General features: G+C 35.9%; 2 protein-coding genes and 1 pseudogene across 3 annotated transcripts in view; 1 reads left to right on the top strand and 2 right to left on the bottom strand.

The window, feature by feature from the left end:
- LOC108694664 (GTPase-activating Rap/Ran-GAP domain-like protein 3) overlaps nt 1-2,961 on the bottom strand; it is a 27,183-nt gene extending 24,222 nt beyond the window's left edge. The window contains exon 1 of the mRNA XM_018204274.1: nt 2,212-2,961. Within this exon, the coding sequence (XP_018059763.1) occupies nt 2,212-2,417 (206 nt within the window). The 5' untranslated portion in view covers nt 2,418-2,961. The remainder of the gene's footprint in view (nt 1-2,211) is intronic.
- LOC108694604 overlaps nt 1-23,556 on the top strand; it is a 60,418-nt pseudogene that overhangs the window by 28,823 nt on the left and 8,039 nt on the right.
- Nucleotides 10,043-23,556, bottom strand: part of LOC108694665 — a 30,493-nt gene continuing 16,979 nt past the window's right edge. Inside the window, exons 1-5 of one of the 2 annotated variants that reach the window (XM_018204276.1) lie at nt 16,903-16,912; nt 15,116-15,452; nt 14,303-14,459; nt 13,136-13,505; nt 10,043-12,429 (exon numbers count right to left, since the gene is read on the bottom strand). In XM_018204276.1, the coding sequence (XP_018059765.1) occupies nt 10,297-12,429; nt 13,136-13,505; nt 14,303-14,459; nt 15,116-15,452 (2,997 nt within the window). In that variant the 5' untranslated portion in view covers nt 16,903-16,912 and the 3' untranslated portion in view covers nt 10,043-10,296. Of the gene's footprint in view, nt 12,430-13,135; nt 13,506-14,302; nt 14,460-15,115; nt 15,453-16,902; nt 16,913-23,556 lie in introns of those variants that run through there. The other variant, XM_018204275.1, reaches the window with a different exon arrangement.

Here is a 23,556-nt window from a genome sequence, read left to right as displayed (position 1 = left end):
TCTCTCTCTCTCTCTCTCTCTCTCTCTCTCTCTCTCTCTCTCTCTCTCTCTCTCTCTCTCTCCAAGATGTAAAACCCCTTCAAATTATTTTCAACCAGTTGCTCGTAAATCGTACGGCATTATGAGCTTGCATTCGTAACCGTTTAATACGCGTTGTATCGCGGATTTATATACGTCATCCGGGAGATTAAAGAGCGTCCGGCATCCGCCCCGGATTTTGCATACTGCAATCTGCGCGTTCATTGCCGATTATCGCAGTCGGTTTTATCGCGCATTGATGGCATTCGCACGATCGGTTAACTTTGGCTCAATTAATTAAGAAGCACGGTTAACGTTCCATTCGATCAATCGAGATTACGAAACTAATTAAGTTTTAAAGTCATCACTCGCTTGAATGCTCACTAATTAAAAGTTCCCGCTGAATTCCTTTCGGGACATTGTTTATCAAAATAGTATTATTGCACGAATGCGCAATGACGTTTTGGGAACAAAAACAGTCAACATTGCTCGCAAAAGTTGAGCACAGTAGAAATGTACGATGTATCGTGTAATTTTTTAGCGAAATAAAACGTAATATCGTGCATATATTATTATCGATAATTACAACTCTATTGAATTTCCAAGCAAACTCCAGCCACTGACAATGTATACGTTCATATTATGAGAAAAGATAAATCGGAAGAATTTCTTAGCGGAGCAATAATATTATGATTGGGACACTCTTGAACATACCTACGTCATTCGAATATTCTGCAAATTTTTATTCACATCATATCGATTATGTTAAGTTTAATATGTAAGTAATTAAATAAAGTAATCCAAACAAAATTTAAAAATCTAACGAAAGCATCTTTTCGATTAAGACAAATAAGAAATTCATTTGATAGTTACGGTATAATTAATATTATTTTCTTAATCCTAAATTTCTAAGAATAACACGATAAGAATAATATCCCTAAAAATGTTGTTTTAATGGCGAGAATATGATGTAATAAAAGTTGCAATATATATAAATTTCATATTCTCGAGTAAAGTTATAATTTTAATGTTTAATGTAACTTCGATGATCAACAATTCATTTGAGATTTGCAATTCTAGAACGGAGGACTCGGAAATTTGTCTCTACGATTAAATAATTAAGCGGAAGCGGACTTATGTATATCGTTCACTGGGGATCGAAATCTTCTTGCTCATCAATCAATATCAACAAGCGACAGCAGCGATCGTAGTAAACCAATTGCAAGGACCGCGATTGTTCGGCTTTATACTGAATTGATTGGTTTGCTTCTGGCTTGGTGCTGTCTTTAATGCCCTAATCTCAGAACCATTAAATTCTCAAATCGGTAGTATCTGTTCCAAATACAAGGCAACTCAAGGTGAAGTACACAAAATTGATTTCGTTGAAGAGACTATTATACGATACACATGCTCCTGCGAACTCATGCCGTATAGTCGACTAGCCAGTTCGAACCAGTTCTTGGGATTAAGACTGAAAGTTTCAATCTCTTATTCTCCGAAGTTTTTCTTCGTCGCAAGCTATTTTTTCACTCTTGAATAATTCACGGATAAAGTTTATTAAGAGCAACAACTTATTTTCCACTTGATCGTACAAATTATTATACGTTAAAAAAAAACTTTTAATATTATATATACTTATTTTATATGTTATTTAATACAAAATAAATATTTAATTTCTACATATATAATTCTTTGAGAGAAAATGTAATCTATTTTATGATATAATTATTAATATTTAATTACGCGCATTATTGTTACTAATATTAATTTATAAAAGCAGCAAAACCAGAGACAAAAATAAATAATTTCATTTGTGATATTCGCATTAGATGCAGGCTTGATACAGTTAAAAAATATGCCTAAATATGCAAGAAATGTTCGCTACACAGTTTAATAAAGTATCTAAAAATTTAGCTGTACAGATTTAAAAACAATTTTGTTAGAATCATCAAAAATAGATATATAAGACGCTTTATAATTGATTTCTAAAATATTAAAATTTTACAGCGCATTGTCATCAACATTTAAGTGTTCTACATTATTTTTATAGTCTAACAAGGTATTTTATTTTAATAATCTAACAAAATTATTTTCAAATCTGTATGTATCTAATTATAATAAATTTTTAGATACTTCGGCAAAACAGTCTTCTTTCGTATATTTAAGAAAATTGGTAAACGAACTTTTCCTTACCTTGTAGTCCATGGTAGCACCTTGTTGCCCTCCAAACTGATACTTCGCAACTCGTACTTGGTCCTGTATCGCATTGGTGAAGCAGGCACCGCGTTTGTATGAGCGACGTTTTTCATGCTCTTCGTAGTGGGTCCGGATAACGCATGTCTTCGCGTGGACGTGCCCTCCCTCATCGATTGATTGATCGTCCGTCGTAGAGAACTCATTTTCGATATCACTCTATAACGCAAACGTTGTTCACGATCCAGTTACGCGACCGTTCTTCATGTTTTTTAATCGTCGGATGAATTGGAGAGACGTCCTATGCTTTACGGTTAACAGTATCACGTATCCTTGTGATTTTCACGTTCGCGATTAGCGGAAATTTACCACTGAACAGTCGTGTGTCCCTTTTACAATGAGAAGACTCTCCATTCAACTGGCGTAATCTCTTCCCACGAGGAAATTTATCCTCGCTAAATCCGATTCTTCATGGCAAGGATCTTCAACGACTTCGCTCAGCGAAGACGGCAGCATCTCAGTTCGAGTTTTTCCAACGAACATTTATGGGATAAGCATGGATCTCTCTCAATTACACGCAAGACTCCGAAACTTTTCATTTAAAGGGACTATCCGTTCTCTGTCACGCATAAACGGACGATCTTTCTTCGTTTCTTACGGGAGTGTCTCCGCGGAACTTCCTCGAAAGAGATTAGTTCGTTAATCGAATTCTCTCCGTCTGTCACGGAGAAGGATATCGTTTATCTCGGCCAGTCGTATCCCCGTATTCGCGTTCGATCTCTTCACGATATCTCATTAAGAGCGGCGCCATCGTCTCGGCGGAATTCTTCCGGTTCTCCGATGCGACCGTTCCGATATCCTCGTCGAATCTACTTTCCGCGCTCTCTCGACTGATCGCAGGTGCACGACGAGCTTATCCCGTACGACCGTAACTGGCCGCGCCGCTTTTCAACCCCACCATCCACCAGCGTCGTTCGCCACCATAACTCGCGTCGTCCGTTGCCGCTTTGCTCACCATCTAGCCCCACTATCGTTTCTGGGCACCCCACGTAGAGGTGTCGTCATCCCTTGTAGATATTCTCTTCTCCCTTTGTCTCTTCTCACCGTAGTATCCTCTATTCGCGCGCGAATGCGCGGCTATTAAACTATCGCTCGCGCCTCACCGAGTCAATTAACGGCCGTCACAGATAGAGTGGATGCTGCGAACGCTGTCCCACTCCGTATTGCGATTATTGTCACTGAAATGAGAATCTTCCGTGCGTCTCACTTGTTCCTTTTTGAAAGGGAATATCTAATGATAAAGATCGTAGCTGTTGAAATTATTAGATTTTCCACAACTTCTTTGTCGCACCGCACTCTTTTCTTTGACGGTAGATAATAACAGAATAAAAGACAGATGGCCACCTTATTATTGGATCTAAAAGAAAATGATCAGGCACTTCGTTGATATTAATATACTAGCATTACATTCACGTTTTCTATTGAAATTATTGATGTCGAGAAGAGAATTTTTACGTTGCATTTTATATTAACATTGGAAGCAATCTCTGCCAAAATTATTCGGACCGAAAGAAGATTCTTATTGCGTTTTCCCACTTACGTGATAAATATCAATTTCAAATATTTGAAATAAGAGAAATTTCTCCGTCGCGACAGAGGGAAGAGAGTTGAGATTATAACAGATTTAATCTCACAAATTATCACAAAGTTATTCTTCGTCCGCAGTCATTTGAAGCCAGTGTCGGACTCGCATAAACAGCGCGACGCGAGTCGTGAACGTAACTTGGAAATTTATTCGCAAGATCTTTCGTGTTTCAGCACGTAGTATCTATGCGTCGTGAAGTTACCCGTGCGTGAACGATTGCCTACTCTTTAAACGAAGTAATCGTGCACCAGCCCTTACAGCGCGTCAGTTATGCACGAGCTCACGTATCTGGGGATTCTCGCAAGAGTCACAAGTTTGCGCCAAGAAACGATTTTTTTTTTTTTTTAATTATTTGTCGCTATTTATTCTTTCGTGAATGTGGAATAATATGTTTAATTAAAGCCCTGCAGAAATACGCGGGATATCGCGGACCTCGCGATGATTGGAACTGCGAAATTTATTAGAATAAATTAGATGATTGATGAATAGATAATTGATACGTCAAATTTGCAGATTGATTCGTTTCTCGGTGAAGATTTCCAAATTGATCCATTACATTCATTTCGCTACGACCTTGCAACACTCGATGATAAACGTCTTGCTAATTAAATTGTGTGTTGACTGTCTAAATGAATTTTAATTGGCGTTACGTAAAAATAGATTGATTATCTGTGATCGTCACTTCACTGACGATGGTAATTAATTGAAACTTTTGATTTAAATATGCAAAATGTCATAAAGTTTAATTAATATTAAAATTTTTATACACTATAGCTTCGACACGAGACATTGTAGCTGTTCGTGTTAAGCTGTTATTGATCGTTAAACTTAGTTTTTGCACGCCTCACGTACGCGTTATAAAGATAATCGTTAACGGTGCGGCCTGATTGCAATCCGCATTTTGCTCCAGCTTAATACGAAAGTAATTCTGTAGGAATATAAGATCTAATGAACATTTTGTCAAATCTGGAAACATTGGTTTGAACTACTCGTTAAAAAAATTTATTTAACACGCTTTGTGGGTAATTATAGTTCATTAATCACGGGATAACTTTGAATGTAATTACTCGTCGCTGTGAAACTCGGTGTTGCAAGCGAGTTTCCTTGTATGGGATATACCTCATATAAGTTGTAATTAACATGCATGCGCTTTGAACATCTATTCTACATCCTTTTAAATAGTTCAGACGCGGCACCAGTGTCGCGCGACGGTAAAATCGTCTCGCAACGAGTACATACACTTTGAATAAACTAGTTTGCAACACGACGAGAAGGTGGTCATTGTGTCGAATTATTTTAACAATAATTCGGATACAACGAAGTGACAGATAGAAATCGCGCTCGTGCGATTTGTGAACGCGCTACACGTTTCGTAACGTGTTTGAATTTTCGATCAATTAAACAGCGTTTGAAATCAGACTGATATAATATTAATACGATGACTCATGACTTCGTGAAGGAATAACATTTAACATTGTCTCATCGTGATTTCTCGCTTACCTTTAAGCGGCACGTGTCCCACGGATACGTTGGTGTCGCGCCAACCTCTTCCGGAATCATTTCATTATCGATGTATTTATATATAGGTATATATTATATGTATGTGACACCGCAACTTTCAGCGACGCCACCGCTGTCCTCGAGTGTCTCGAGTGAGGCTCGTCGCGCGATCCTCTCGAGGAGGAAAAACGCGCACCCCCGCGGATCGGGAGCAAGCTCGGGAACGACCGTGGAAGACTGCTCGATTCACGGCCAAGATAATCCCGCGAAGGGTACATGAGCGCGCGAGAAAAACGCATGCGTCGATCCGCCCCGCATGGTCGAAGAAGGAAAGTACGTACGTACTCGATTCTCGGACAAGCGAACTTGTTTTCGGAAAAACAAGAGCATATATCGTCACGAGTCAGTGCGAGACCAAGTTGGGTGGAGACCATCGCGCCTCGTCGTGTCTTTTTCTGATGGATCGATCAAGGAAGACATCACGAAGCAATATAGAGATTCCCTCATGTGATCTATCTCCTTCCCCTTCCCCCTTCTTTCTCCCCCCCCCCTCTCTCTCTCTCTCTCTCTCTCTCTCTCTCTCTCTCTCTTTGTCATTTTCTTTCAATGTGACCTCAAGATCATTCGCCTTGATCGCCCGAGGCTGCAGCTGTCGATCTTGATGAATCAGCTGCGATCCTCTTTGCGGAATTCTTTCCTCAGTCTATAATTAATTTAGACGTCTCCCTCGATTGTTCCAGTCGAGCAACCAGGATGAGTTCTTGAGAGCGATGCATTCTGATTATCGTGAAAGATTCTGCGTCTCTCTCGTATTGACATCTCTTTCCGCATGCTATTCCTTACCTTTTACTTATTTCACGCTATTTCCTTTTCTCTGAGATGAAATGATGAATAGCATTGCGGGAATTTTACATGAGCGTATATGTATTTTAAAAATGTATTGAATAAGTTCAATTTTTCATGTATCGAATACATTCAATTTTAATTAAAAACTACACATTTCCTGTTTTTATTTATATTACATTTTACATTTTACGTACATTCATTGAAATTGAAATTTAGATTACTTTATGATTTTCCACATTTAGACTTTATGATTTTCCGCATAATCCAGCCGTGTGAGTTTATTTAATATTGCTTAAGTAAAATTATAATGCATATATCGCTGAAGAAAGTGCTCTTCTGAAATTGGAACAATAATCCCTTTCGCAAACAAGACGATGCTTTGTACAGATACACTGGATTTTTCTGGTAAAGTGAAAAATGACACTGTCAGAGTTTATTCGACAATAAAAGAAAACAAACCTTTTTTTTAGTAATCAATTTTATTAATAGCCATGCTCTCCGAACTTGCTCAAAGATCGTATTACATTTTCCATTTATTCGCGCGGACCTGATTGAACTTGCATCATTTTATCATAACTTCGACAAAACATGTCGAACCCTGTAAATTAATTTCCCACAGAGTAATATGAAGCGACGAGGGTTACATGATTTACAATGCATTCAAACAAATGCGGTTCGTGGACTGTCAATATTTATTAGGAATTATAATTTAGGAGTTTAGTTCGAACTTGTATATCCTCCGCTTATCGATCAGTGACAACGAATGTATCATCGTCCTTCGCTAGGCAATTCCCTCTGTTTTGCTTCAATCTGATTCCATTTCATTACGTCCCAGTTCTAGTAGCACTTATTTCACTCGCACTTCCGCAAACTCTCGGCTGAAATATTACACAGGCACATCCGCGTCGAGAACGATCGGATGATCCATTACAAAATTCGATATAAAAATATATATAGATAAGAGGCATCTATATAGGAGTTATCAGTTACGTTAATTTCTAACAATATAGCGCGCTATTCCATCCGATAAAAGCTTTCAACGCGTCGCTTTAACACTCCCATTTCACGTTAACTACTCCCGTATTTCCGTAAGTTAAATACAAGCGATTTCATTAATTTCTCTTATCTCAGACAGCCTTTCTCTTTTCTTCGACATCGAATTCTGCTCGCGACAGCGATTCTTTGTTAGAGGACATCCTGAAAACTCGATGTAATCGAGAGACATCGAGATAAAAACTTTGATGTTGATAACACTTGTTATATGTAATTTCTCGATATGATTTATTACTTCATTATCCGCGCTTAATATTCTTTTCATGCGCACTTTATGTTTTATTCATCGTTCTACATGTGCGCTTAACGCCGGTCTCGGTATTCCTTTCGACGTTCAAAATATGCAAACTTTATTATCGATTTTGATTTACAGTTACATGTACATATAAAAAAAAAGCGCCTACAATGTGATTGTTTTCTTTACGTATATAACGCTCTAGAAAATTCGTAGAAAATCACGCGCTTAATGTAATATCATGCATGTAATATCGATTCCTTTGATCTTGGACGGATTTCGTCACCAAACAATTGCTTCGAGCTTCAACTATCGAATATGCAAAACGTGCTCTTTATTCATGTGTCGATCGCATTGAATTGTGTATGAATAGCAAGTAGTATCAATTGTTTTGCCACTAGTATAGTATTAATTTTGCATTACAATTAAACGTTATAACGTGTATAAATTATAACGCAATCTACAGTTGTTGTAATCGTCGTTCATTTCCTGAAAATAATACAAACGATCTCTATCGAGAATTTTGAGAATACCACAAGAGACTATATGAATAGATACTGCTATTTGCGATACATATTACTGCATTAAACATTTGCGCAAATATCTCTCTAAAGATAAGCTCGAAGTTTGACGTTCCAATCTTCCTCGCTCATGATTGGCGTCTGATAATTTTAATAAGCATTCGCTTATGATTGGCATTTGATAATTTTAATAAGCAAAGCGAAGGGTAATATGATTGCTTGGTGGTAATGTTTCGGAAATGATGATCGCCGAGGCAAACGAGCTAGGAAATTTCGAAGCGATTTACGTATTATTACGAGAACTGTAATCACGCTGTGATATATTAATGGAACCTGCAAGCTCCAAATTTTTCTCTCTCTCTCTCTCTCTCTCTCTCTTTCTCTCTCTCTCTCTCTCTCTCTCTCTCTCTCTCTCTCTCTCCCTCCCTCTCGTCTTGCAGCTCAAGGATTCGGAAGATTTCATAAGCTTCTAATGATTGCATGAGGATAGCGTGGAGAAAATTACACACGACATATGAATATACATTAATATCATAAAAGTACATAATTGCAAATATACCTATCTACGTACCCTGTCGGTCGATACGTATCTCGGTATTCCAGACGAAATACCTACATTAAATTGGAAGGGATGTTTGAGGGGTGAGAAGGAGCGAGGACGAGGTTAGGTAAATGTTCTCGAAGAGAGCTTTTCTAGCTATCGTTTGAAGCGTATAACCCAGCACCGTATTTCGTTACCTATTTAAGTAGACTATTATCGCAGTTGTATCGCAAAACGGGGGTGTTATAGTCGTGAGAGCTATATATTGTTCCCTGCGATCTTCAAAAGAGATCTACTGATCTATCGAACGTTTGAAAACTGAAGAACAGCATCGCGCAGGCGATATGTCCTCTCATATACGATTACACTATATTTATTGTTTTTCCCATCCTGTAATTTTTTTCTTGCATTAGTCCCCTGTGAACATGTTTGCCGATTAAATCCATTGAAGCCCGCTTTTGAAAATTTTCAAGTAATATTCTTGATATGTATTTTGCCATGAAATCTCTAATAATACATTCTATTCACGAAACTACAAAAATTGCTCGTATTTGAATACAACTACCAATATATATATATAAACAAAAGTGACAATACAGGTTTTAATGGTTTAATTTCTGCAAACTGTCCACGTATTTATTGTATTCTCGCCAGAATCTGCAGACCCACTCGTGCTGATCTCGAGACCGAGTAACTAGCACGATTCATGTCTCGCGTTACGAGTGACGTGTGAAGAGAATGGCGGCTGAATTCCCCGAGTTTCGGAATATCGCGAAATATCTTAATGTCAGAGAGACGGATTCCCGAAATTGGGACAATTCTGCATTCGCGCGATTGAGCGTGAGTCCTCGAGTTATCGCCTGAGGACGAAATCGGCAGTGAACGGCTATGAGCCATGAAAAAGTAGAGCAGCTGTATAACCGTAGTAAGAACGAAAGAAAGAAACGGCGAGCTAGTCACTACAAATAAAGTGCATTTTTCCACTGACGACTGCGGAACGTTATCCCGTCGCCGCTGCTATGTGTTGTGCATTGCGCCTCATTCTTGGCAAGATATCGATCATGTAGTAGGACGTCCCGAATTGAAACTGTTGCAAACAAAACAAACGCGGCACATATACACATAATGCGCGAGTCACGTAGATACTGACCGAAATAGTGCCTACAAGAAAAATACGAACGGATGCCAGTATAAATCATAATCCATTATATTATAGCTCGCAATAGAATAGAGAATATGAAGCTGCAAAGGATTAAAATAAAAACTTTGCTGATCCCTCGACGAATCTTTTTCAAGTTTGTGGTGTTCTTTTAATTTTTTGAACAACACAAATTTTTTGATTCGAATATTAAACGAGATAAATATTTAAAATTTATAGAAAAAAGATTTTTAAATTTAAAAGCTGAAGCTCGGAATTCAAATTTTAATATTAGGAGATTGTTAAAAAATTGTCAATTTTTCGAAATTATTATGTTAATATGAATTCGTGTTTTCGTTATTTATAGCGCTGAAAATTGAGCTCAACCGGTTCAAATAACCGATTTTATTATACATTAAAAGATTCACTTTTCAAAGAATTACGAAAAGACGATCTCAAGATTTGATTTTATAAATTGCAAGTGGTACGTGTTGACTCGATTATCAACTTTCATCCCTAATAATTCTATTCAGACCTTCGAGATTCAGGAATCATCTCCTCTGAGGTAAAAACCGAGAATCTCTCTGTGTTCTATTTTGGAAGTGTTCAGATCTGCATCTCCGGCTCGGAATTGTTGTCATTAAACCAATCCGAGGCCCTCTGACTTTCTGTCACGCGTACGCTGAGCTCCCTTTCGGTGTATCGACTCGATCTTGTGATGGATGGACCTCGTCTGTGCTCATCGAAGGAGGCGAGGACCTCCATCCTGTCACCTCTTCTGATCGCTCTCGGCGTTGTTTCCACGGAGCTGACGCCATCCTCCGCGTGTTCGGACGCCCATGGTGGCAGAATACCAGAAGGCATGCCCCAGTGCTCGGTGAATTCCGAACCCGATCTGGCCAAGCTGGGTTGACTGAGCGATCTGACCAGCGAGTCCGCACCTTCGAAGGAGCTCAAGCTGGTCAGGTCGTCTCTGTCCATCCGGGCGAAATCACGGACGGTTATCTCGGACATCGATCTCAAATCGGCTTCACTACCGACTCCGGCTCCTCGCGAACGAATAGAACCGCCTAGTCGACGTGGACGACCGGCGATCTGTCCACCGGTCATGGTCGTGGCGGATTGCGATGTTTGTAGATGATGACTCTGGGTACGCGCCGAGCTGCCCCCGTCGCTCTCGTATTCGTACAGGGTAGGAAGGGAGGAACGTCTGGATCTAGTGTCCCATTCCGATGATTTGGACCGCTTGTATCTCTGCCCATGATTCTTGCCGTGACTGGAGGACGAGGTGGAGCCGGTGTGCATTGATGGCGGACTTAAAATTCGGATGATCACATCCCACTTCGCTGGCGGGAACAAATTAATGTATCTCGCATCTTTGCGTATCAGCTCGTAATCTTCTTTAACCACTGCCTCGGTTAACAAAGTCCGCAGCGTGCTTTCCGTCGTGATGATTTCGCGCCATTTGGCACGCTCCTCATCCGTCAACTCGGTGGCGTAACGCGGCTCCAAGACGCGTGCCAACCTAGTGTACCAATCAGCATCGGCATCGTCGAGGGATCGGCGCGTAGGTGGTGGCCGGCATGGGATCTCAGCGCGCGTGGTATAAGTCGGTTCGATGTTTACATCCGGTTCGTCGTCTGCCAGATGATTCGTTGGCTCATTCGTGATGGTCAAGTTGGAGGCCGAGCTAACATCGGAGAAGTTCTCCCATTCCGGCGGTGGCGGCGGTAAATTCTCCGTCGGATAGTTCCTGATGGTGACGTCCCACTTGAGATCCGGCGGCGGTTGAGATCTGGCGCGATACTCGGTGATCTGGCGACTGTGACGCTCCACATCTTCGATCGTCTTCTTCTCCGTAACGGTACGTAGGAACACATCGTCCACTTCATGAGTCGTGATTTCTGGACGGCGAGGCGCAACTACCTGCGGCTCGACCAGTGGTTCGGTCATCTCCTCGCGCAACAAACGGTGCTCGCGATGCTGAACGGCGGTGTGAGTAGTGGTGGTGGACGTGGTAGGTACAATTGGTGGCGGCGGCGGTGGAGTCGGCGCTAGAATGCTTGCTACCCGGTATTTGGCATGCGAGGCATCCGTCACTTCCGTCAACGAGCGAGTCTCGGTGAGCTCGGTGTTCAGGGAAGTTAGAGACCTCGGCCGACGGATCTCGTGGTGCAACGGCGGTTGTTCAGTCGTCGGCGACGGGAGTTTCTCTTGGATCACGGTGGTCTCTCTCTCCGCTTGTTTGCGTAGAATCCTAGAGTATACTGGCGGCGTCTGCTGCCGAGAGATAGTCGAGACAGGTGACACGCCTCCTGGTGGTGGTCTGTGAAGCTCGGGTACGTAGGAGAAAGTAGTCATTCGATAGGGTGCACTTTCGAGAGAGCGAGAAGTCTCTTCTCTCTCCAAAATGGTCGTTAAATTTCTCTCGAGGGCAATACTCGCAACGTCAGATTCTGATGGCAACGGGCTCGGCGGCGGAGGTGGTGCTCTCTTAACTCTCATCTGCACGTCGAACTTGGGTTCAATCGGAACGGCTACAGGATGTCGCGGTACCATGATTCTTGAAGCATTCGCAGCTGTCATGGAGGAAGTTTCCACTTCGGCAGCAACTGTCTCTGAATATAAGGAGCTTGAAGCACGCATTTCCACTTGACGTTGAACCTCATGATGGTCTATGAATGCCTTATTATCATAGGATCCAGCGGAGGATACAGGTAACGAACGTTCCTCATCCACCTATAAAAACAGATAAACAAACAAATCATAATGTATTATATCGATTATGCAACTGTTTTCTTTTATTTGATATTTTTAACTAAGAGATTATTCAGGAATTGATGTCTTTTTTATTAAATCAAATAAAAGAAAGAATTCCATTTTCGGTCGAGGCAAAATCTTGGTGTTATGAATAATATTCATATGCAAATTTGCATTTTTTGGTTCTATAAACTCTGCGCTGATTCTGTTTGTCAGGCTTGAAACGCAACTATAAACTAAAGCTAGAAATAACATCATATAAATTAATCGTTAATTTAATAATGATGCTAATACATTAATACTACAAAAAATTGCGAAAAATATCAAAATTTTAACTGGGGGGGGATCTCTTTTTTTAACTTTTTTTATGTTGTAAAATGATGTGTAATAATAAAAAATGTACACTATTAAATTTGCAGTGTATAATAATAAAATGGACATTTCCTTATTTAAACAATGAATAGATTAAACAGTTTATACTCAAACAAATTCTGCTAATTTGTACAATTTGTTCAAATAAATTTAAATAATTTATATAGCGATTAATTGAAACAACGAAAATTAGAAACTTTATATATATATATAGTTCGCTGTTAAAAGGGTTAGTAGGGATTTTGTGTTTTTATATTTTTTCTAATATATTCTGTGCAATCATCTGTCTTGTTAGACAATTATTGGGCCTCACCTCAGAGTGACTTTCACTTGGGTAATCACTTGGCAATGTGTCCGAATGATCGATCACCAGATTTGCCTCGCTGCCGGAAGTAGATGCGGCAGTCGCGTGAAGAAGAGCGTGCGCTCGTGGTATCTTCAGACCCTCGAACATCGTGATGTTGCTCAGAGATGAGCCAGAGAGTTTTGTTATCTCAGAACCAGTGGCGCTTTCGAATGGATGTCGATGGACCACACGCACATTTCGTCGTTTCAGACACATGTAGGAACAGCCAAGACCGAGTAGAAGCAATGAGAGGAACAGAATAGCGCAGATAATCAACAAGATCTGGAAGCCTTTCAGCGGTGGTTCGGTCACCGACGCGGGCGTCAGAGTGGCCATTCTGCGGATGGAAATCAGATTAGAGCAGGATATACGCGACTCTAAATGAGGAGACTGCTGCAAATGGCATCGATATTAGATGCCGCAGTTAACTGTGCACGGAGTATATCTCATACCTATCCGTATGCGTAATTAGATTACGGAAGACAAAGGCGTGCATCACAGTACATTCTGAATACAAAATTACTTTTTTATTCAGTTCATTCGATGCAGTGAGAAGGCAAACTCAACGATATTGAACACATTTTTCGCAAAAAGATTAGGTATTGGAAAGAAAGTTTCATTAAATGTTAATAACACCTTACGCATTAAATTTGAATTAATGACAACAGTCAAGTCAATAATATAATGATAGTCATTAATGAATTTTTTAACAAAAAAAAATATTATTTGGAAAATGTTAATCATAAATAGATTACTTTATAATTATTTTAAATATATATGTATGTATCTATTAACATTCATTCTTTTTATCAAATTGTATTATTAATTATGATGAAATATAACATAAAAAAATAATTATCTTGAATATTTTCTAAAAAATATATTAAAAAGAGATCGCGTTTCGTGATAAATTCGATATTATTTATCATAATATCTTCAATACAATTATTTGAAGTGCATGAAATTAATATATAAATAACTTATGCATGTAATTTGCTAAATTAACAATTGTAATATTCGATAAAGAAATGTTCCAACAAATTTTATCATTAATTTTCACAAAAAACTATATTTGATAATAAATTTTTCGCGATGAGCATATTAACAAAGAAAATTTCAACATAGGATTCTTACATGCTTTCTGGCGGTTTAGGAGGCGCCGGTGCCACAGGTGGAGGATATCTGCATACTATAGTGATAACCTCGTCTCCATCCATTTCTAATCCAGGATGAAAGCGGACAACTACATTATTGGTGAACACACGCAGAGGATCCTGTTTTGTACCACATCCTGAAATATTATATCAATTTTGATAAGAAGATAAATTTGTTTCCTAAAAATGAAATCACTTTAAACAAGCAAGTTAAATAAGCAACAAATAGGATGATTATATTATATATAAATCAGACAAAACAAAAAATACTCTGTAGAATACGCTGTAGAAGTAAAACAATTAAATCAGTTTCAAATCGTCGAATATTAATGTATTTGTCTTAAATGAAAGTTACATTACGCTAAAATCATTTAACATAAATTGAATCTAGAACAATCATATTACTATTGCGTATTTATGATTTACTATTCTTTTTTTAATTGAGAAATAATGTGTAGAATTTCGTTTATCTACACTCTATTTATATGAATAAGTTTGTGCTTAGTTCCAAATGTATGAACTCATATTTAAGCTTTTATCCGAATTATACGACCGTAGTTTTCTAAATTGAATTTTTATCATCAAAATTAATAAATATTGGTAAGGAAGATGAATCTCTCTCTCTATTATTCGAATCATTCCAAACTATTTTGTTCCCCGATAAGCTCGGATAAACAAAATTCTATTGTAAAAAATATATCTCAAAATAATAAATTTAGTCATCCTTTTTATCATCATTTCTATGAAATGTTATACCGCGAGATTAAATGTCGAATTTAATATAGGGACATACCTTTCAGAGGTAGTTCCAATTTAGCGGTCGTCGCACCTCGTCCTTTGAATATGCAGGCACTGTTACGATCAAAGTCGGCATAGGCTACTCCATAAAACGGTTCCTCAAACTTGAGCTCGACCTCCATGCTACCCTGGCCGCAGTTCAGATAGGCTTTCGTTCGATTCAAAAATATAATCGGCGAGATGTCATCCAATTTGGTAACTTTGCCGTCGAGAACTGTGCTCGGCGGAAGTCCCGGCTGATACTCGATGCTGTTACCTTGTGACGCATAGTTGCTCTGGGACAATGCAATCGGAATTGCCGCCCAGAGCAGGAATATCAATTTTGGCAGCATCTATGACGAAAAGACATAAAATCAATTTTTCAAAAAATTTAATATGAATAGTTGTAAAATTATTATAATAATATTATCAAAGAATAATGTATTAGAGATTAAAATTTCCATAATTAATTGTAAGTAACTTTAATTAAACAAGATAGAATGGCTGTGTTCAGTAGAGAAAATTGATCAGTGAACAGTCAGTGATTCTTTATGATTTGTTCTTGCCTTTAATTCTTTACTGAATCTAAATGTAGAAATCAATTACATTAAAAAATCACTGAGCGTTCAGTTTTCTCTGCTAAACGCAGCCAATGTGATATGTTAGAAGATCTAGAAAAAATTAATGAGTTTGTACTTTCTCATTTTTTTGACTGTAAAATATTTTTTTCTATATAAAAAGAAAGCACACAATGATATATGTATTATGACGTGATTTATATATAATGCCACGATATTCTTCAAGAATAATAAGCTAGAAATCCATCATTTTTTAGATTCTCTTACGACCTAAATTGACAATTGCAAATCTATAATAACTTCATAATGACTGGATTTCATTAAATCGTAAGATGTGGCATCACATCCATTTCGTAATTAGTCTAATGATTGATGTTCTAATGAACTCTAATAATAAATGCGACATTGCATGTATAATATGCACTACAAAGATCGGTATCATTGTTTTCTCAGGTATCTAAGAAGCATGAGGAAACGACTCGACTATCCATATTCCCACGGACGATTTCCAGAACGTAAGTTTTTCTTTGTATATCTCAGCTATGTCATTGTTTGTACGCATCGCTCACGTGGAACTGTACACGTAGATAGTCTGACCACCGTAACGCATGTCTCATTCTTTATACAAGGTGTATCAGAACTTGCACATTCTCTTTAAATTATAAATACTAATAAATGCTATACAGAAAAAATGGTTTTGCTATCTAAAAATTTAGTTAGTTACAGATCTGAAAATAATATTGTTGATTGAATTATCAAAATAACTGTGCTCAAGCTGAAACATTAAAACTTTTTATAGCATTTGTCTTAAGTTTTCTACATAATTATTTTGATGGTTTAAAATTATTTTTAGATCTGTATTCAGCTTAATGTTAGCAAAATAAATTTTTCCGTATAAACAACATCAAGACTTCTGATTTTTTTATGTGATATTTTGTCGATATCTTTTTTAATTACAAAAGTTTGAAACACGCTCATAAAACTAACGTAAAATGATTTGCTATATATCTTTTTGAGAAACATTTAACTTGAAATATACTTTGACTACTCGTCATATAATTTTGATTGAAAGCTGGATTATATAGATATTTAACTTCTTAAAAGTCGAGAAAACTCATGATAGCATCCGATCGCGAATATTCACTAGACAAAGATTAATACAAAATTTATGGCAAAAGTTACGACTAATAGAAAAGAAGAACTACGATTTTTTTTTTCAGCACACCTTGTACAATACGCGCGACGTCATCCTTCTCGAGTTATGACTGTAGTTCTACTCAACTAGAGCAAAGAGAAAGCCGTTATTCGTCACGATATCTCCTTTCGAGATATAAAAAGGATAAATTGGGTGGGTTGTGATCTTCAATGTTCGACGTACCGATATGATCTCAATCACGTCGAAATTCCACTACCAAACGATAAAGTTAAACGTTTCGCGCAGTTACTGGCAAGTAATTGTCGAACGTAACGGTAGCAATTTTTCTTTTCTTTTCGTTGTAACGCAAACGCGACCTTCGTTAGAAAAAAAAAAATACAGATGACATATTACAAGCGTAATGATATATACGAAACAATTATATCTGGCGAGTCGGCTGCCCTTCACTTCAAGTGCTCACTTTAAGATACTGTTACGCTCACCGCCGGTAATTGCACTAAGCAAATGTACAAATTATAGGCATTACTGCACTTGTGTATAAAAATGTATATCGTGCGCTTGCGTTCGCGTTGCTACGCCACAATGCCTGTGTCTACACGGCATAAACGCCGGCACGCATGTCGTAAACGCCAGACGACGATACTCGGCAGCGATAATAGATTCACGCGGAAATGCGTGAATCATTTGCCGTCATTGTTGCCAGAAGAGAATTCGCGATTTCGCGTGCATCGGGCATTACCGCTGATTCGCTGAAAACTGGACACGCGGTAAATTATTCGCCGTACTCCGCCGTTGTTTAACTGCGCGTGAGAAATTCGCGAAAAGCTTACGTCGCACCGTCTTGCACGCTCGTCGAATCGAGTGAGAAAATGTTTAAAAAATGATCGTCAAAACATTGCACTTCCTCTTAATGTATTTCCTCTTAAATTTGTAACGAGAATCCTATCTGTAGTTGTGACTGTATTATGTATATCATTCGAAAATAAAAAAAAAATCAAGAACTGGAGCAGTTTTAAATAAATAAAAACAGACGTACAATTCTAACGTTGAGGATAAAAATTAAAGAGCAAATATTCACGAAAAGAATAGTTTGCTTAAGTAAAAATGTAGCTAGATACAGATCTGAAAATAATTTCGTTAGGCCATTAGAATGATTACGTAGAACGCTTAAGTATTATTAATGATAACGTTTTGCAAAAAGTTTTGACGTTCTAACAGGCAGTTTGAGCGTCCTACATAATTATTTTGATAATCCAACAAAATTATTTTTAGATCCGTATCTAGCTAAATTTTTAAATATTCTTATCGTGTAAGGGTACATTATGTCGTGTGATTTAATTATTGAATATTAATACATGAATATTAAAACGACATCGTTTTTTAATTTTAAACGAAAGTTGACAAAAGAATATCGCGTAAAATGCGCATATCGATGTCCTTAACAATGTTTATACACGTGCCGATCTGTCTGTTGTTGATTTTCATAGTTCAGATGATATTGATTTTTATCGTTTGACTGACTTTATCTTTTGATATTTTATGTATAATAAATATTATATACATAATAATCAGCAAATATTAACATGATTATTAACAATAAATTTTAATAAATAAACTCTTTTACTTGCAAATTATTTAATAATGTCTATAATAAAAATTTAAATATATAATAAATGAAATAATTATTCTATTTAATTATTTTTAAAATAATATATCTACAAATTTAAATATAAAATGTAAAATTTATTTTCATTTTATGTAAAAAATAGTGATTATAATTTATTATTATTACTTTCTTTGTCGAATTTTTATGTCACCAGAATAATGAAATTGCGTGATTTTAATAAGGTTAGAAAACATGCATCACATATATTTTTCACGGTGACATTATTTCATTTTTTTTTATTTATTAAAATTGCAAAAAAGTCCTCAGTTTATTAACATCTCGCAATATTATTTCTTTCGTAAAAAAAATTTAGCAAAAGTTGACAATAAATTCTATTATTTCATATAGTAATAAATTAGTATTTTATCTAGTAATAATTAACGTAATTTTACAATCAAACTGATTCTTATTCTTCAAACAAACATAGATATTAATGCACGATAATTGGTGAATCAGAAATTTAAAATCCAAGGAACAGACATTTATATGAAAATGTTAAAAATTTCGTAGTTAACGGATTGCCTAGTATATATGATAGTATATATGATAGTATATATCCTTCGTATCATATGGCTCATTGTTTACACGCGATTACCTTGTGTCATTCGTGCGGCGATATTCCAGCAGGCAAGTGCAACGATGCAATCCGCTCGGTGTATTATTATCTCTCGAAACCCGATTATCCCTTGCAAATAATTACAACGTGAATACGAATCAAATAATAAACTCGCTTAATTAATACGACTAACAGCTGTGCCGACAAGACGATTATCTAAGTAAACATTTGACATGCGATTTATTCATTTAAAATATAAATTGTACCGATAGAAAATTGCAATTATAAATTGTTTCACTCTAAGATTTATGGACGACGATATTTTCTTAATGTCTATATTTGAAATATAATTTTCTTTATTAAACTTTTCGATCTAATTTGCATATATTCTCTATTATTCAAATCGAGTCGTTATTCAAGTAACCATGTTACATTGATTATTAGTAATTAAAGATTCTGTAAAGATATTAATAATTATTGAAGGAATATATTAATAATTAAAATTCGATTATTAGTAATTAATCTGATAAACAATACATTCTTGATATTTATTTAATGATGTACATATCGTGTGTTATTGTAAAATCAAGCATTTATCGTTGTTTACGGTTTTCAACTAGTATTTCCTGCTAGAAACCGATTATCATTGCCGAAATTGTTACTTTTTTGTAATAGTCTGGGCGCTCTTTTTAAAAGAGAGATTATCATATTTGGCCTTCCCGAGATTTCTCTTGGAAACCGGAGAAAAAAATCGATACATTTATTTCGAAAAAAGTAAGTAAATTCAAAAACACTCTCGAAATTGTAAACAATTAAAACGTAAAATGAGAGTTTTAGTTAAAGTGGTAATTGGAGCGTTAAATAATTTGTGCAAAAATGTTCTTTCTTGAAATTACTTGAAATTACGTTTCGACTTTGAGTCATTTTCAGCAACAGAATAAAAGATCAAACGTTCCCCGAAATATCCTCTTATAAATTATATTTTTGATACATTATACATTGGCACATAATTGGTCAGTCAAGTACAAAACAAAAACCAAATTGTGGGAGGTCTATCAATACTAATTTTATAAAATTTGACGATACATTTAATGATTACAGTGATTGAATAATTAAGTTTAGAGAGATGATTTAGCGAGAGATGATTTATCCAAAGATTCCGAGAGCGTGAAATTAAAAAAAATTTAGAAATTTAGAACAGCGTTAATCAAAGATTTTATTCATCTAGAATTCCGGAAATCCTGAAGATTCATTAAAAAAAACTGGAATTCCTCTCTGGCTAAAAATCAAAGAGTTGACCTGTACTAATCGTGGTTGTCATTCGTGCGATAAGACTCGAGCGAGTAAGTAAGTTGTTTCGTATCATTACCTCTAGATTACGCAATTGTGACAGGTACATATAAACATAGAGAACGCGAGCAAATAGCGATTATCGTCTCACGATAAAGCGTATCGATTCATTCACTTGCGGAAGAAAATAGGAAACTCGAACTGTAAATTATCATTTCGCGATATTTACGGGCAATTATTCCTCCCGCGACGCTCGGATTCGAATATATCTCGCGTTGCGCTTCTAATTTTTTTGCAATTAAACATAATTGCATTTTGAGACATAAATCACCGCATCCGAATCACCGGAGCTCGTGCAAGTGATTTAAACGTAACGGAAAACCATATTTTAGCAACTGTTTATTAATAATACATGTTTCTCTCGTAGAATTTATATACGTTTGATTTCCGTCATGTCTCATTTAATTGTTATCTCGGTTTTATCAATCGGCAATATCGACAATATCAAGCTGACGAATTTTTTGATTACTAGCAAAATTAAACAGACCGACATCGAATAAAGTGGCATTGCGACGCGTTTGATTAGTGTATGTTGTCGTGATATATGCAGTGTATTTTGACGTACCATCATTTGGCGTATATATATATTTGTTAAAATAAAAATTCTCATTCTCAATGAGACATTGTCAAATCGTAACTTGATGTTGTTGCGTTATTTATCTCGATATAATAAAGCGCATGTCTATCGATTCGAAAATGCAAAATGTCATATTACGATTTTGTGATAATCGTAATTAATTTGTTTTTGCAAACGAGCGTTATAGATAATGGAAACAACAAAAGAATGGATGATTAAAAGAGGAGAGGGAAGTTCGGAGAGACATTAAGCGTCGGCGGAGCAACCTACAGAGTGAACTCATTATTTATTATTTCATTTGTCTTACTGACGGATTTAATTATTTATGACTGCTTTATACGTGATTGCTTATGCAATTATTTCCTGAAATATTGGTTATTTTCGAAGCTGTATTTTAATTTAGACGTATTTGTTCTTTACAGATCAATGTAGCGTTATAATTCTGTTGTGCGTATTGTATCAGTGAGTAACGTATTTTATATTCTTTGAAATCGAGATAATGGATCTGTGAAAAAGTTTTTCGGATATACGTAAAATGTATATACATAATCAGAAATATAAAAATATATTACAAATATGATATATACTTCCATAACACAGTCATTACTTTTTTATAATAGATATACTGTAAAACAGATATTTAGCATTATATTTAATTCTAAAACTTATGTTATGAAATATTTCATAAACTTATGTTATGAAATATTTCAAATTCAATAAACTCGATAAAAAATGGAAACAAGATAAAGTAATTTTTTATCGATAAAAATATCATCCGCATTTTGCTAAACATATTGCACAATTTTTTTTTTCAGGAAATATTATTGAATACCATAAAGGCATAATATATTAACTATTATTAGATATTTGGATAATTTACCAAAGGTACTTTATTTTAATTAAATTTGTTTGCAATATGAATAAATAATGAAAAACAAAAAAAAAGAGAAAAAAATAATAATAGAACAGCTAAAATACAATATTTTAGAGTTTAAAATTTTCATTTAAATTCTTTCATGTTCTTCCTTGATATGGAGAAATTCCGATTCTCATCGTGAAAATGGACTTGGCAAGTATTAGTAGTAGCTTGATAAATGCTGCATCACGCGTTTAAAATTTTAAACAAGCTTCGTCCAATATCAGTCGCAATCAGATACCATTTAACCTTCTTCTATCTTATTATTTGAAACGAATTGAAATGTGAGATACGATGCATTGAAAGTATAAACTCTCTACATGATAATATTAATTAACTTATTATTTGTTTATAACTCGAGCACAATTGTAATGACAATATCTTGATATTTTCATATTAAAATCTTTGTCTTTAATTCTTAATTTATTAAATATGTTATTAGAATATCGTGATGAATAGAATGGTTGTGAAACACTTTGTGTAAAAAAGGATAAAACAACACGTGAAAGTGAAAGACGTAGTTCGAAGGAACATTATCGCGTTATAAATATGCAGAACGATAGCTTAAATGTCTGAACTGGCTATCAATCGTTAGTAAAAAGTAAAAATAGATTCGGGTTATTTATGCCGCTACTCATCCTTGTTCTCAAAATAAAACTTGCTGTAGGCTTAAATTGCGGTGAGTGCATAATTCAAGAGTAATCGATTAAAGTAACGGATAGAATGGGCCATTTATTAGTGCCAGATTCGCGTTCAATAGAAATAGTTACATTAATTAACGATGGATCTGCTATATATAAACTACATCGAAATCAAAAACGATTAACAAAATGCTTTGAAACGCATGATGGGTGTTTAATATTTATAATAAGAAAGAATAACAAAAGATACAGGCCATCTCATATTTATTGACTCTTATTTCTATTGATGAATTATTCAATAAATTTAAAGATTCAAAAAAAGATTAAAAAATTCAAGAAAATATTCCAACTTTTGTAATTTAATATAACTAATTAAAAATTAATAATTTTATATAAATAAATAAAATTCCTTCTGAATAAATATTCTTAATATATTTGAAAAAGAAACAAAAAATTGATACATTTTTAGAAGAAATCTAATTACCAAGCAAGTCTTCAGAATATCTTCAATAAAAAAAAAATCTTAATTTATTAAATATCATGTGTTCAACAATTTATTATGATGAAAACGTTTATTTAATTTTTTTCTATATATCTCTTTTGTACTTATTCTTATCAGGTGACATATTATAATAATCGCCTCGAATTGTTCTGTAAAATCACAAATGGCAGGCTTTCGAAGAGCAGTTTGTTAAGGCTCGTTAAGACTTTACAGTTTCCTAGTCATTTCGGAGAGAACCTGAGTCTTCAATTGTGAACACGCGGAAAGTAACGCGCGAGAAATCACAGAAGAATCCCATGGCAATTGTAGCGTTTCCTGCTTCCTGCATTTTCTTTCTCCGAACGTGCTGCAGCGGATCGCGCGCTTACTTAATTATTTAATTGATGCGCTATGCAGATGAAAAAAGAACAGTTAATAGGAAATAACATCGTGCGATTTAATTGGCGATGTATCACTTCGATATTATCCGCTCGTGCCATCTTGCATGTGCTTAATATATCGCGTACGAGATGTTT

This window comes from Atta colombica, unplaced genomic scaffold (assembly GCF_001594045.1).
Source record: "Atta colombica isolate Treedump-2 unplaced genomic scaffold, Acol1.0 scaffold121, whole genome shotgun sequence".
In the NCBI taxonomy this organism is placed as follows: domain Eukaryota; kingdom Metazoa; phylum Arthropoda; class Insecta; order Hymenoptera; family Formicidae; genus Atta; species Atta colombica.
The sequence above is the reverse complement of the archived record's forward strand: the minus strand, read 5'-3'. Positions and strand labels throughout refer to the sequence as shown.